This window comes from Megascapheus bottae, chromosome 10 (genome assembly GCF_031878675.1).
Source record: "Megascapheus bottae isolate mThoBot1 chromosome 10, mThoBot2.hap1, whole genome shotgun sequence".
Lineage (NCBI taxonomy): Eukaryota > Metazoa > Chordata > Mammalia > Rodentia > Geomyidae > Megascapheus > Megascapheus bottae.
Window position 1 is genome coordinate 47,866,326 of NC_143518.1, and position 14,539 is coordinate 47,880,864.

At 36.0% G+C, this 14,539-nt stretch overlaps 1 protein-coding gene across 1 annotated transcript in view; it reads left to right on the top strand.

Annotated features, from left to right (window-relative positions):
* Ush2a (usherin) overlaps positions 1-14,539 on the top strand; it is a 606,255-nt gene that overhangs the window by 163,733 nt on the left and 427,983 nt on the right. Inside the window, exon 20 of the mRNA XM_090341196.1 lies at positions 396-626. Coding sequence (XP_090197322.1) covers positions 396-626 — 231 coding nt within the window. The remainder of the gene's footprint in view (positions 1-395; positions 627-14,539) is intronic.

The following is a 14,539-nucleotide window of genomic DNA, read 5'->3' on the forward strand; positions in this document are numbered from 1 at the left end:
ATGCATTTATATAATATATCAGATAACAAAGTGAAAAACTGTAAGTATATGAGATAACCAAGGAGCAGCAAAAGAGATGAGAGATAACATAGTACATTAAGGACAACAATCACTCATTATATGGCTTTGGTTTCTATGTCTTGGAGGTCCTTCAATTTAGCATCATTCTATATGGCCTTATATATCCAGGTTTTGTTTTATTGTAAATCTCTGCTAGGAGAGCCCAAGGTTTCTACTGATTATGACAAATGGAGGAAACCATTGAGCCTATGTTCCTTTGAGTCTGGCTTACTTCACTTAATATCATTTTTTCTAACTCTTTCCATTTCCTTGATGTCATTCTTTCTGACAGCAGCATAGAATTCCATTGGTAACACGTGTTTTCTAATGTTTAGCACCTGCACGGCTGAGACCACCTGTCGTGCAAGGACTCAACAGTACCACGATGCATGTCCAGTGGCGCCCTCCTGAAGAGATCAATGGGCCCACTCCTATGTACCAGTTAGAAAGGAGAGAGTCATCTCTGCCAGCTCCAGGAGCTGCTATGACCAAAGGAATCCGCTTCATGGGAAATGGGTACTGTAAATTCCCCAGCACCACTCACCCCCTCGGTACAGACTTTACTGGTAAGCAAGTATATCTGACCTGGCTTCATTTATCAGATACTAAGCTCCAAGGTGATATCTATTATTATTGATATCACATTAGTGCATGTTTCTTATGTCTATCAGTAGAAATGTTAACTCTTTTATAACTATACCCTGATTATGTCAATGTATCCACTCATCCTTTTTCTTTTCCGGTGGAAGCTGGGTGGGAGAGGAAGTGAGGCCAAGAAAGGAAAAGGAAAGAAGTGGAAACACAGCCATGTTGGATCAAAGCATGTACTCACATAGACTGGCAGATGTTACTAAAATGTGTTGCTCAAATAGTATACATGGAGTATAATGGGTGAATGGACTTGAGAAACATCTCAAGATCTCTGAACTTCTCATTGTGCACAAGGTCACTGAAGCAGATAAAAGAAATAACAAGAATTATGACATTTTGTTCTGGTTAAACTTTCCTAATAAGCAGTGGAGACATTTTATCCCTTTCTTTTCCTCATAAAATACTATTAATATTCTGCATCATGTGGAGAGTTTCCTAAGCAAATCTAACATGAAAGACAACACATTTGTCTAGGCCAGTGATACATTGAAGCAAATAAGGATCTTTCTTCCAGCAAGAAATATAAAGGTACTGAAAGACTTACCATTAAGATCAATGCAAAACTACTCTAAAACTTAAATCCATACAAACTATTTATTGTAGGTTTGGGTCCTGTACTTGTAACCCTTGCCTTCTGACTTACTTTGATTTTTGCCCTTAATAATTAGGTAGTTTGAAAGCCTATGGTCTCTATTTCTGAATATTCCCAGTAGTCACATTCCAGTATATTATATACAACTGTAATGACTCATTCATACTACACTTTTCCAATTTTTTAAAAAAATTACAGGAGCTCAGGATGGTAAAATATATTTGTACTCCAGCTAAGGAGGCAGAGATCTGGAGTGTGAGTTTGAGGGCAATTTTTTGCCAAGATACTATCTTAACAAACAAGCCCCATGAGAGGTACGGGAAGGAAGATGGAGATGTAAAGTTGGCATAGATAAATGGATAGAGGTATGGCTAGATACATACATACATAGAAAAATATATAATAGAATACAAATGATAAAGTATATATTATTCTGTAAATTCCAAAAAGTATTTTTCAGAAAAGCCTTTTTGTAGCAAATGAATAGACTTTAAAACTTGACATGAGGTCAATCGGAGGAAGATGGCAGCTGTTCAGTGTGAGTTTTTCTGAGTTCCTGCCAAGATACCAGTTCTAGCCCATAGGGGAAGTGCATACCCTAAGATTGATCCTAAGTAAGTTTTAGCACCAAAGAGATCTCAGTCAGAGAGGAAAAAGGCAGAAAACCAGCACAAGAAGACAGTATGGAGCGGTGCCAGTCGCTCAGAGCCACTGAGGGGACAAAGGCTCTCTCTAGCACCTGAGAAGCCAGTGCTTCTCCGCAGCACAGACCTGATGGCTCCAGACAGAGCCACACAGAGCCTGAGCGAGCCCAGAGCTGTTACCTGGCCACAGCCTGGACCTGCCAGCTTCTCGGAACCAGAAAACCCAGGAATTTGTGAGTAACTCTGTGGATGGTTCCACTTCTGCTTGTGGAATGGCACTGGGAAGGAATCCCCTTTCCCATCAGCGAAATGCAGTGTCATCTTGACTGCTGGCAAAGACTTGGCCAAACCAACTGGAGCCTGAGGAGTGGTGCTGGCAGCGCCATCATTCAAAAGGGCAAAGGTTTTCCCAGAGGCAGCTTAGCTAGACGTCGGCCCCCCCCACCCCCTCCACCCCCCCCACCCCAACCCCCACGCTAGCGGAAGTTCCACCCCTGGGCAGGGCCACATTCCTGGTAAACAAAGCCACTCTGTGATTCCATCCTTTTGTTTTGTTTTGTTTGTTTGTTTTTTTTCTGGCCAATCAAGCAAACTGATCAGGAAAACCACAAAGCCAAATTGCAAGAGAAAAAGACTTTTTGAAGTGTTTGGATCCTAAACTTAGTGGACATAACAAGTATTATACCCCATTCCCCCGCCAAAAAAAAAAAAAAAAAAAAAAAGAATCTGAAGAATATCCCCTTGTTTGCTACCTTTTTTCATTTGCATTCTTTTTTTTCATATATTTTTTATTGTAATCAATAGAAGGGTTACATAATATTTGCCAGATAGATGGTGCATTAATTCCCATACATTGATACCCTTTCACATGTCTTGGTCCCCATTTCCCGCCCCCCCATCCCCACCCCTCATCTTGTTTTCCCCCATTCCCTATCCAATTTCAAATAACCAAATACAAATATATCCGATATATCAGGTAACAAAGTGAGATATTGTAACAATATGAGATAACCAAGGGACAGCAAAAGAGATGAGAGATAACATAGTACCTTAAGAACAACAATCATTCATTATATGGCTTATGTTTCTATATCCTAGAGATCCTTTCATTTAGCGTCCTACTATATGGCCTTTGCCATTTTACCTCCACCTTTTTTTTTAAATGTTATGATTCTTTCCATTTTTTTTTCAGTTTCCTTCTGTCTTTGTGGTCATTCCTAGAAACCTAGTGATATCACTGGGTACGGACTGGATACAAATGATATTTATACTGATACAGTCACATACATTTTAATCTGTTGGTTCTTAACCCTAGTATTTCTTGTCTAAGGACTCACAATTGTGTGGGATCTCCCCCCAACTTTTTTCTTTTCTTTTTCTTTATTTTTAATTTTTTAAATTTTATCATTGAACTCTCCTATATATACCTTCCTCTTCTCTCTATATATTCTTCTTATTACTCTTCTTATTTTCATAAGTTTCATCTTATTTTTTCTAAATTTTGTACTCAACTATTTTACCTTTCTATCCATTATCCTTACACTATCCATTTTCTTCATTACTATATTAATCTTACACTCCTACATTACTCTTTTCTTACCTCCCCACTTGTCTTTCATACTATTTTTCTATCTCTGGTCCTCTTTTCATTCCTCAACTTTTATAATGCATGGATCTACAGTTAATGGTTGTTGAACGAAACTGTATATCTAGGTGTTCAATTATACTGTAGGTCCAGAGGGAGTTAAATACAGTAGAGATTGGATTAGAGGGTTTATTTTTTGGTCATAAAACAGTAACTGGTGGTGGTATTAGATTTGTCTATAAGTGCACAAGAAGAGAGAGTGATAATAACAGTCTAAAATTGTGAACATCTATTGTCTGGCCTGACAAAGAGTTCTAGGTTGGTTATGTCAAAAATTGTAATCTTGGGCAGTATTAATCTTGCTCCCATTTTCAAATGGGCAGAACAAGAGACTTAAGAAAAATGACAAATCAAGTAATAGCATCTCCCACCCAATATAAACAGGCAATGGAGCAGTAATGGCAAAACTAGAGGAGAATCCTCTAAATGCTATACAAATGCAAATGATAAACATGATTAATAAAAAGTTTGAAAACATATAGAAAGAAATACAGGAGGAAGCCATATCTAAACAAGATGAAACCATAAACAAAGTGATACGTGAATGAGAGGAAGCCATATAGGAGGCCATAATAAAGGATTTACAAAGAAAAATGGACGAATTCATAGAATCCACAAAAAGCTAACCAAACTCCAACAAATGTCCAATGAGAGTAAAGTTTCTGAGCTAACCACACAAATGGAAATCAAGGAGTTAAAGAAATCCATACATGACCTAAAACAAGAGATGCAAAGCAACAAAAATGAGCAAATAGGAGGAAGGGAGATGAAGAATAAAGTAGAAAGTATTGATAGCAGGTTAGATAATGCAGAATAGAGAATTTCCAGGTTGAAGATAATTTCGTTGTTATAAAGAAAGATCAGAAAATGAGTTAAAACAAATCTAGGAAATATGACAAAACTCTTCAAGAGGTCCATTACAGTTAGGAAGACTAATTTAAGGCTAAGTGGTATTGAGAAGGGCTTGGAGAAAGAGGTCAATAGTACTGGAAATATACTTCAAGGAATCATCTCAGAGAACTTCCCAAACATCCAGAAGGGCAGGCCCAGCCAGATACAAGAAGCTTTTAGAACCCCAACAAACCTGACCAGAAAAGGACATTCAACCGCTACATTATAATCCATATAGGATCAATAGAGACCAAAGAAAGGATCCTAAAAGCAGCCAGGGAGAAGAGAACAATCACCTACAAAGGAAAAACCAATCAGAATAACCACAGATTTCTCAGCAGAGACCATGCAAGCAAGAAGAGATTGGAAGGATATATGTCATGCCCTTAAGACAAATAACTACCAACCAAGAATCCTGTACCCAGCTAAGCACTCATTCATAACTGAAGGAACAATAAAAACTTTCCATTCCAAGAAAATCAAACCAGCATTACAGAAAATTCTCAAAGATGTTCTACACATTGAAAACCAACACAAATGTGGTACTGACAAAGAAATGGCACCTAAAAATCATACCAGCTATGTACCGCAAGAACTGTCAAGCCACAGACCCTAATGAAACTTTCAAAAATGGCAGGAACTAGTAAATATTTTTCAATCCTAACTCTCGATATCAATGGACTTATCTCTCCAATTAAATGGCATAGACTGTCTAGTTGGATCAAAAAGCAAGATCTATCATTCAGCTGTCTTTAAGAGATACATCTTGCCCAAAAAATATTTTCTGAAAGTGAGAGGTTGGAACAAAGTTTATCAAACTAACAGCCCCCCAAACAGGCTGGAGGTGCCATCCTTGTATCAGATAAAATAGACTTCAAACTAAAATTAGTGAGAAAGACAAAGAAGGTTATTGCATACTAATAAAGGGATCTCACTTCCAGGAGGACATAACCATCCTAAATATCTACAGACCTAATCCTGAGCACTGAACTTCATCAAGCAAACTTTACTTTCACTAAAATCATACATAGATCAAAACACAGTAATAGTTGGTGACTTTAACACACCACTCTCGCCTATGGACAGATTAACCAGGCAAAAAATCAATAGAGAAATCTCAGAGTTGAACAACTGTTTAGACCAACTAGATCTATCAGATATCTGCAGATTATTTCACCCAGCAACATCACAATATATGCTTTTTTCAGCAGCACATGGAACATTTTCCAAAATAGACCACATTTTAGGTCATAAAACAAACCTGGGCACATTCAGAAACACTGAAATTATTTCCTGCATTCTCTCAGACTACAAGAGCATCAAATTGCAATTGAACACCAATCTCCACCAATGAAAACCCTGTAACTCATGGAGATTGAACAACACATTGTTCAATCACCAATGGGTCATTGAGGAAATCAGAACAGAAATTCAGCAGTTTATGAAATTTAACAAAAAGGAACACACAAAATACCAGCTCCTTTGGGACACAGCAAAGACAGTATACAGAGGAAAATTTATAGCTCTGAGTGCCTACATTAACAAATTGGAAAAATCACAAACCAACAATTTATTGTTGCACCTTAAGCTCTTGGAAAAAGAGAAACAAACCAACCCTAATCCCCATAGAAGGAATTAAATTATTAAAATCAAAGTAGAATGAAATGAATTGGAGTAAAAAAAAACTATAGAAAGAATCAACACAAAAGGAGTTGGTTCTTTGAAAAAATTAACAAAATTGACAGACCCTTAGCAAATATTACAAAAATAAAAGAAGGGAGCAAATCCAAATAAAAAAGTCACAGATGAGAATGGTAATATCACAACAGAAATTACCAAGATCCAGAGCATCATCATGGAATATTTTTCAAACCTTTATGCCAACAAATTTGAGAATCTAGAAGAAATGATGAATTTCTATCCAATATTAACATACCCACACTGAACCAAGAAGACGTAATCCAACTAAACAGACCTATTTCAAGCACTGAAATAGAAATGGCAATAAGAGACCTTCCATCAAAGAAAGGCCCAGGGCCAGATGGATTCACAGCTGAATTCTATATGGTCTTCAAAGCAGAGCTCACACCAATACTCCTCAAGCTCTTCAACAAAATTGACAAAAAAAGGCTCTTTGCCAAACTCATTCTACGAAGCCACTATAACCCTCATCCCAAAACTAGACAGAGATTCATCAAAGAAAGAGAAATATAAACCCATTTCTTTGATGAATATTGATGCAAAACTTCTCAACAAAACACTAGCCAACTGTCTTCAGAAACTCATCAAAAAATTATACACTATGATCTTATAGGATTCATCACAGGGATGCAAAGATGGTTCAACATATGCAAGTCTATTAGTATAATTCAACATATCAACAGGAGCAAGGACAAAATCACATGATTGCCTCAATAGATGCAGAAAAGGTATATGATTAGATCCAACACCCCTTTATGCTAAAAGCTCTGGAGAAACTAGGAATCCATGCAACATTCCTCAATATAATAAAGGCTGTGTATCGCAAACCCACAGCTAGCATTATAATTAATTGCGAAAAGCTAAAGCCATTTCCTCTAAAATCAGGAATGAGACAAAGATGCCCACTGTGTCCACTCCTCTTTAACCATAGTATTAGAATTCCTAGAAGAGCAATAAGGCAAGAAGCAAGAATAAAGGGGATCCAAATAGGGAAGAGAAAGTGAAACTTTCCCTCTTTGCAGATGACATGATTCTGTATTTAAAGAACCCTATAGACTCCACTCTCAAGCTGCTTGAGCTGATTCAAAACTTTGGCTTAATATTCTTTTTTGTTTTTTTCTTTTTTATTGTTGAGGTAATGTAATTTTTTTTTGTCAGTCCTGGGCTTTAGCTCGGGGCCTGAGCACTGTCCTTGGACTTTCTCAAGGCTAAAGCTCTACCACTTGAGTCTCAGCACCACTTCTGGGTTTTTCCTATGTATGTGGTACCAGGGAATCCAACCTGGGTCTTCGTGCATGCTAGGCAACCACTCTACCACTAGGCCAAACTCCTAGGCCTAGTTGAGATAATGCATAGAGAGGTTACAGTTACATTCACCAGATAGTAGGTGGATTACTTCTCATACATTGATATTCCTTCTTAGATTTCTACCCAGTTACCCTCCTCCCATCTCCTCCCAATCATTTTGATTTCCCCCTTCCCTTTCCTATTTTAAATAAACAAATAAACGTAAATGCAATATACCAGGTAACAAAGTTAGATACAGTAACAATATGAAATTAACCAAAGGGCAACAAAAGAGAAGAGAAATAACATAGTACATTAAAAACAACAATTATGCAAGATATAACTCTTGTTTCCGAGAGATCATTTAATTTAGTCTCATCCTATATGACCTTAGGTTTTATGCTATTGTAATCCTCTGCTAGGAGAGTCCTAGATATGTGCTCATTATTAGAACTGAGGGAAACTATTTAGCCTATGTTCCTTTGGGTCTGGCTTACTTCACTTAATATGATTTTTCCAAGTCTTTCCATTTCCTTACAAATGGGGCAGTGTCATTCTTTTTGACAGCAGCATAGAATTCCATTGTGTATAAGTACCACATCTTGTTGATCCAATCATCTACTCAGGGGCATCTGGGTTGATTCCATATCTTTGCTATGGTAAATAGTGCTGCAATGAACATTGTTGTGCTAGGGGCTTCAATATGTCCTTGTTTCTGGATGATTGGTAAATTCCAAGTAGTGGTCATAGGGAAGCTCTTTGTTTAGTCTTTTGAGGAACCACCATGATGCTTTCCATAATGGTTGAATGAATTTACACTCACATCAACTGGGTAGTAGAGATCCCTCCTGGATAAATTTCTGCCAGCATCTGTTGTTACTAGATTTCTTGATAATGTCCATTCTAACTGGAGTGAGGAGGAATCTCAAAGTTCTTTTGATGTGCATTTATTTTATGGCCAGAGATATGGAGCATTTCTTCATGTGTCTATAGGCCATTCTTATTTCTTCCTCAGAGAAGTATTTCTTTAAGTCTTTGGCCCACTTTTTAATGGAATGGTTGTTTCTTTGAAGATTTGTTTTGGAGAGTTTCAATGTTTTTGGCTTTTTATATATTATAGATATGAAGCTGTATGGTTAGTAAAGATCTTCTCCCACTCTGTGTACTTTCTATTTAACTTGCTAGCTATGTCCTTTTCCACACAGAAGGTCTTTAGTTTAATGCAGTCCCATTTGTCCAACCTTAATTTAAGTCATACCCTCATCTCTGTAAGCTTTAGGGCCACATATTTTGTAGGGCTGGCTTTGGACTATGATCCTCTTATCTCTCTCTACTTTTGCACAACTGAGATTATAGAACAGATTATCATAGCCAGACATAAAGACTCTTCTTTGGAAGTTTTAGAATGAAAAGTACATAAAAATAATGAATACCAACTGATTAAAAGCCATTATCCCCCAAGTTGTTTTTACTCAACACTTGTCAGATTCATTGCTCAGTTTACAGATAACCCACAATAAATTGTGCTTTTATTTTTATTTATTTTATGCATTATTTATTTGAGTCCTCGGAGATATTGAAAACAATTTTTCCCATAAAAATCTTATAGCTGCCCAGGACTGGAGAAAAAAAAAATCTTCGAATGTTTGTAGAAAGTAAACTATGGGAGGAATACTGATTCAATTTAAGTTTCCATATATTTTATATTTTTTGCATTCTTAGACAAATCTAATCAGGAAACCTTAAAAATCGTTACTATGATGAATTCTATGTTGAAAATTAATTATTTTCAGACAAACTAAAATGTTCCTTATGTTGAATTACTCATTTCAACTCTCCAGTGTTAGCTAAAATGACTCCTGAAAAACAAATGAAAATATCAGTCTGAATTCAAAGACATATATTTGATATTGTATATAATTATACATTTTTATGTGTCAAAAATAAGTGACATTTCACTCATCCATGACTGGATTTGTAACTGTGTTTGTACTACATTCCATGTTCAGACTGAACATGGAAATACACTGAAAATTTTGTTATAAAATGTTTTCATTGCAGTACTCAAAAGGCAATCTCATGCAACTCACTTCTCTTTGATATTTTACCTCACATGATATGAAGAAATCGATTCAATCACATATGTTAAATTATTAAAATAAACATTAACTTTAAGCAAAACTGTGAACCAGACAAAGTCTTGTTTGCACCTGCTCTATTCTTTTTTGGTACAGGTATTCTTTCAAAAACATATTTCACTCAATATGTTACAGTACCAGTCATTTTTACCATAGTATATATTTAATAGTATGTATACCCTCCTTTCTATATGATCCACAATGCAAATTTTAGAAGATTCTTAAATAAATTTTTTAATTAAAGCCATATTATTAGCTTTAGCTAGGAATCAAGGGAAAATCAGTTAATCTTGTCTATGCATCACTTTCCAAATCATTAATATTGGTACAATAGGGCCACAGTATTAAACATCTAGCTAGTAGATAATGATTAAAAAAGATGCTCCATAATGAAATTTTGGCTTGCCACAGAGGTTACTTAGCACCTATTAAGGTTAGCTGCTAAGTAAGCAATCATTTAACAAATATTCTTTTAAGTGCCTACTATGAGACAAGAGCTTTTGGGAAGTAAGAGTATTTCATAAATTGATGGAATCAATATTCTCTCCTTGAATTAGCAGGCATTTGTGCTTTAAGGTGTTTGTTCTATTAATTCATTTTCACTTAAACTTACAATTCATTTATACTTATAAAACTCATTTAAGTATTATATCTCTAGTAATATTAAATATTGTATATTAGAATGTTATGCTTAATATTGTTATTGAAAGTAGCTACTGGTCTTCTGAATCTCTACTATTGACTATTAATTAGGTGAAAGGTTTGTTGTATGAATAAAGCTTTGATCCTCTACAATCCCAACTGTGTGAATACAGAATATGTAAGTAGTTCCACAAATTCAAATGTGAGGTTGTTTCCCAAGTACTGTTCTTAGATTGTATCAATGGATGTAACGAAGCCACATGTTCAACTCTACTTCATGGTCTTGTAATTAGACAACCATGGAAGCTTTGTGGGGAAATGATCCCATGACTGTATGGATTCATACAGTACTTCCACCTCCCCTCCACCCCCCACAAAAGAGAAAAGGGATCACCTGTCCCCATCCTTGCTGCTAAGTGGCCACCACTGCATTTCTGGAGAAGAGAAATTCATGCTCACCTTTATATATTTTGGGAATGCAGAATAAATCTACTTCATTTGCACAAGTTTAATTCATGCTGCGTGATAGTAGTCATTCAAATAGAAACCTGAGGTACCACAATCACTACAATATTGCTCAGAGAGGCATTCCAAAGGTGACTCTCTATCTCCTTGTCACTTACCCGCTCCCCCTTAGCCAAAGTAAGTTTGTGATCATTTGGAGCGAATCTTGACTATTGTAGCATCCAGATGCCAATCATACCAGCCTTTTAAACTGCTTTTACTGGTGACCCTGCCCAGAAATGAGCAAATGCCTTTGGGGAGATCTTTGTAGCCAGCCACTGGGGAGATGAGCACACATGTGCACCTGGATGTAATTTCCTTTTATTTGTCTTCACGAGAAATGTGATTACTGATGTTGAATATCTTGCAGATGAGAACTGTACAGTTTCCTCATAATAATGCTGTTCAAGGACACTAAATGATTGTCATTCATTTTTGTCTCCGTATTCACTTTCCTCTAAATGGCTAAATTCAAAAGCACTGGGAAGCAAAAGATACAATTAATTACTGAGATACAAAAAGGTAATGTGCCTCCTCCCAAATCAATATTCTTTAAAAGCATATATTTTATATCTGTTACTATTTGGTATTTGTTGCTAAGTGGCTATTTTTTCATAAATTTTATTGAGTTGGACATTTAAGTACTTCATTAAAAAGAAAGCTGATTATAAGCAGTAATAGTAGTGAAAGAAGTAGGGCAAACTTTTTCAGATAGACTAATTAGTAAGAGCATATTAATTTTGACTTTCAACACCCTTGGTATCTCAGTATTTGTTTTCCTTGGAGTGGGAGCAAGTATTGTTGCTAGGAAGTGCTTAAAATAATAAGAACAAAAACAACTAAACAAAACCCCAGGTCTTACCAAGTCAGATTAAAATCCCAAGTTTTGCTTAACCTTTGATGTTAGACCCAGGGCATAGTTATACCAAAACAAAGAAGAACAAACAAATATGGGAATCTATTTCATGGTTTAATAAATTCATATGCCAACATTAATGAGACAGACAAACAAAGGCAAGTATGAGGCCAGTTATCAAAGTGAAAGAAAAATAAGGCAAGAGTTAAATGTCTGCCATTGAAAAAATATATATATAACCTATATATATATATTTGCCTAGAAAGAAAGGGACCAGGGTCCAAAGTACCAATTCTAGAATGACTAAAATCAGACCTACTCATGGTAACTAGGAATGTTGAGAATAGACATAGTTATGGTGTGGTTTTTGCTACAGTTAGTAGTTAATGTGTAGAGATTTTCAGTAGATAGATGTTGACAAACATTTAGGAATAACCTTCAGATTACATTGATGGATAAGAACCTATCAGTCCAATTCCTCAATAAGGCAGGCTTTCCACTTTAATGAGATTCATTAACAATATATTTCTAAAATGTGGCCTTGTGCTTGAAATACTGGTATCCTGTAAGCTGAATTGTCATTGACTAGTCATTGATCTCTCAGAATAATACTTTCACTGAAACAGTTTAAGTTAGCAGAAAATACTCAGTTGATCAACTTCAGGTCCCTGATATTTACATTTTTTTACTATTAAACAACAACATACTATTTGTTGACATTCACACTACAGATATTCAAAAATGTGAAAGGTATCCACACGAACAAATCTTTTCTGCCACATCACCAAGTTTTCTCAACATTCTCAAAATTTTCTTGCTTAAATTGTCCAGCATCACTCCATCTAGTGGAGCAGGCACTCCAGAAGAATCTCTAAGCCTTCTCTGTTTGCACAGTGTGATCTTCTCCATAGTAGTGATCTTCTCCATTATTCAACATGGATTAATTTTTGCTCCTTTTCCATACTGATGAAATTGCTATAAAAAGAAACTCTGGGAAATAGGTTAGCATGGGTTACCTAAGAGAGACAAACACTGCCGAAGAAGAATATTTTCTGATTTCATAAAGAGAACTATTTTGTACATATTTTCTTCTCAAAAATTTAAAATATTTAAAGACTTGTAGGTAGTTATTTTCATATTATGATAAATACAGCCCTCATCAAAGAGTACTGATTAAGGTGAATTTCATTTCTAATCAAAGGACTCCAGTAAAATCATTGTCAAAACACTACATCTTTAAAATGGAATCTTGTAGTTTGAAGTTTGTTTTAGGAAATCATATATATTAGTAGCTGTGTAGTGAAGAAATATCAGAAAATATTATGTAGGTTGCATTGAAAGCATATGTAGATGAGAAAGAGATTAGGTAGATAGATAGATAGATAGATAGATAGATAGATAGATAGATAGATAGATAGGGAGATAGATAAATAGATTTTTGAAGGAAAATCAAGCATTGTCCTTCTTCTTTTGTTTGAAGACATACCTTCGTGTACTTTCTTGACTATAAACAAGTCTGTTTGATTTCTCTTTGGCCTTAAGTGCAATATCAGAGGAGAAGCAATGAGGAAAGGCATTGAGAAAGAGGATGCAGGGAGGGACCTTGCTTACTTGTTACTCTTGTTAGTGGAAGAGGTATTGTTTCCAGAAAGGAAGACTATTTTATAAACATAGAGAAAGACACATGGGACATTTATAGGAATGATGTGATGACTTATCATTCCACATAGGTGGAAGATTATAGAGCAATGTGGGTTCACATTTCTCTTTAGTTCCTTTCCATGAGCCATTTCTGCCTTCTCTGCTTGGTGAACACACTGTGGATGTTATTTCCTATCTGAGATAGAATCCTGGGAAGTGAACTGGAGTACTGCTTCCTACCCCCTAGCATTCAACACTCATTCCTTCTCTATATGTTCTTCATTACAGCTTAAAGCTACCTGTTTTTACTGGAGCTACCATCCGAGTCTATGCTTGGAGCTCTTGGCAAAATTTCCTTCCCCTCTATGCTATTCTTTAAGCTGATATTCTTTCTTGTTTTCTTGTTTCAAGTTTTTTCAGTAGCTTTCCCGTGAGATACTCTGCACAAACTCTTTTCTGCTCACCTTTATCCTCATCTCTCCAGCCATGCATTTCCTGGCTTACTGCCCAGCTATGTGACCATCTTTCAGTCCTATTGTTTCTTCATTCTCTGTGAATTAAATGCTCTCAGATGCCCAGGTTTGTGGATATGCTGGAGTTCTTGGCTGTTATGCCTTTTTCTACTTGCAAGTCATTCCTTTTCTTCTTAATCTGATGAGTTACTACTCATAAATAAGATGGAAATTTAGTTATTCCACTAAGTAGCCTCCTAGCAACTGCCACTTCCTTTCTATGCCAAATTTGAAATAAGGGCTCCCACGAAAGACTACTACTTGAACCAAGAGTTTCCTCATTTTATCCCTTACTATACTCCATTGCAATTGCAATTGAAATTATTCACGTCCCAGAGACTGAAATTGTGACTCTCTTCTTGACAATTATAACATTTGTGTCTTGAAAAACACAGGAAACACAGCAATGCTTTCTGAACAAAGACCACAGTGAGTAAGTGATACTAAAGAAAAAAATCTACCAGAAATATTGTTTCACTACAAGAAATGCTTACTGGTGAAACTTACTATATTCTTGAACATAGGATGCATTTTTGAAAGTTGCTTTTTAAGAAATATTGAGAGATTACAATGATACCATGTTTAATTGGTTTCCATTGGCCTTACAGGTAGAAGAGAATATATGTAATGTGCGTAGAAGTAGAGACAAAAATAGATTCTTACTCGTAATCCCTAGTTATTGGAGATGGTAATAGCTATAGCATTAGGTCAAGTTAGGGCTCGTTTTGTGCTCACTTCTCGCACTGCTTTGCTAGGAACCAGTTGCTACCAGTCT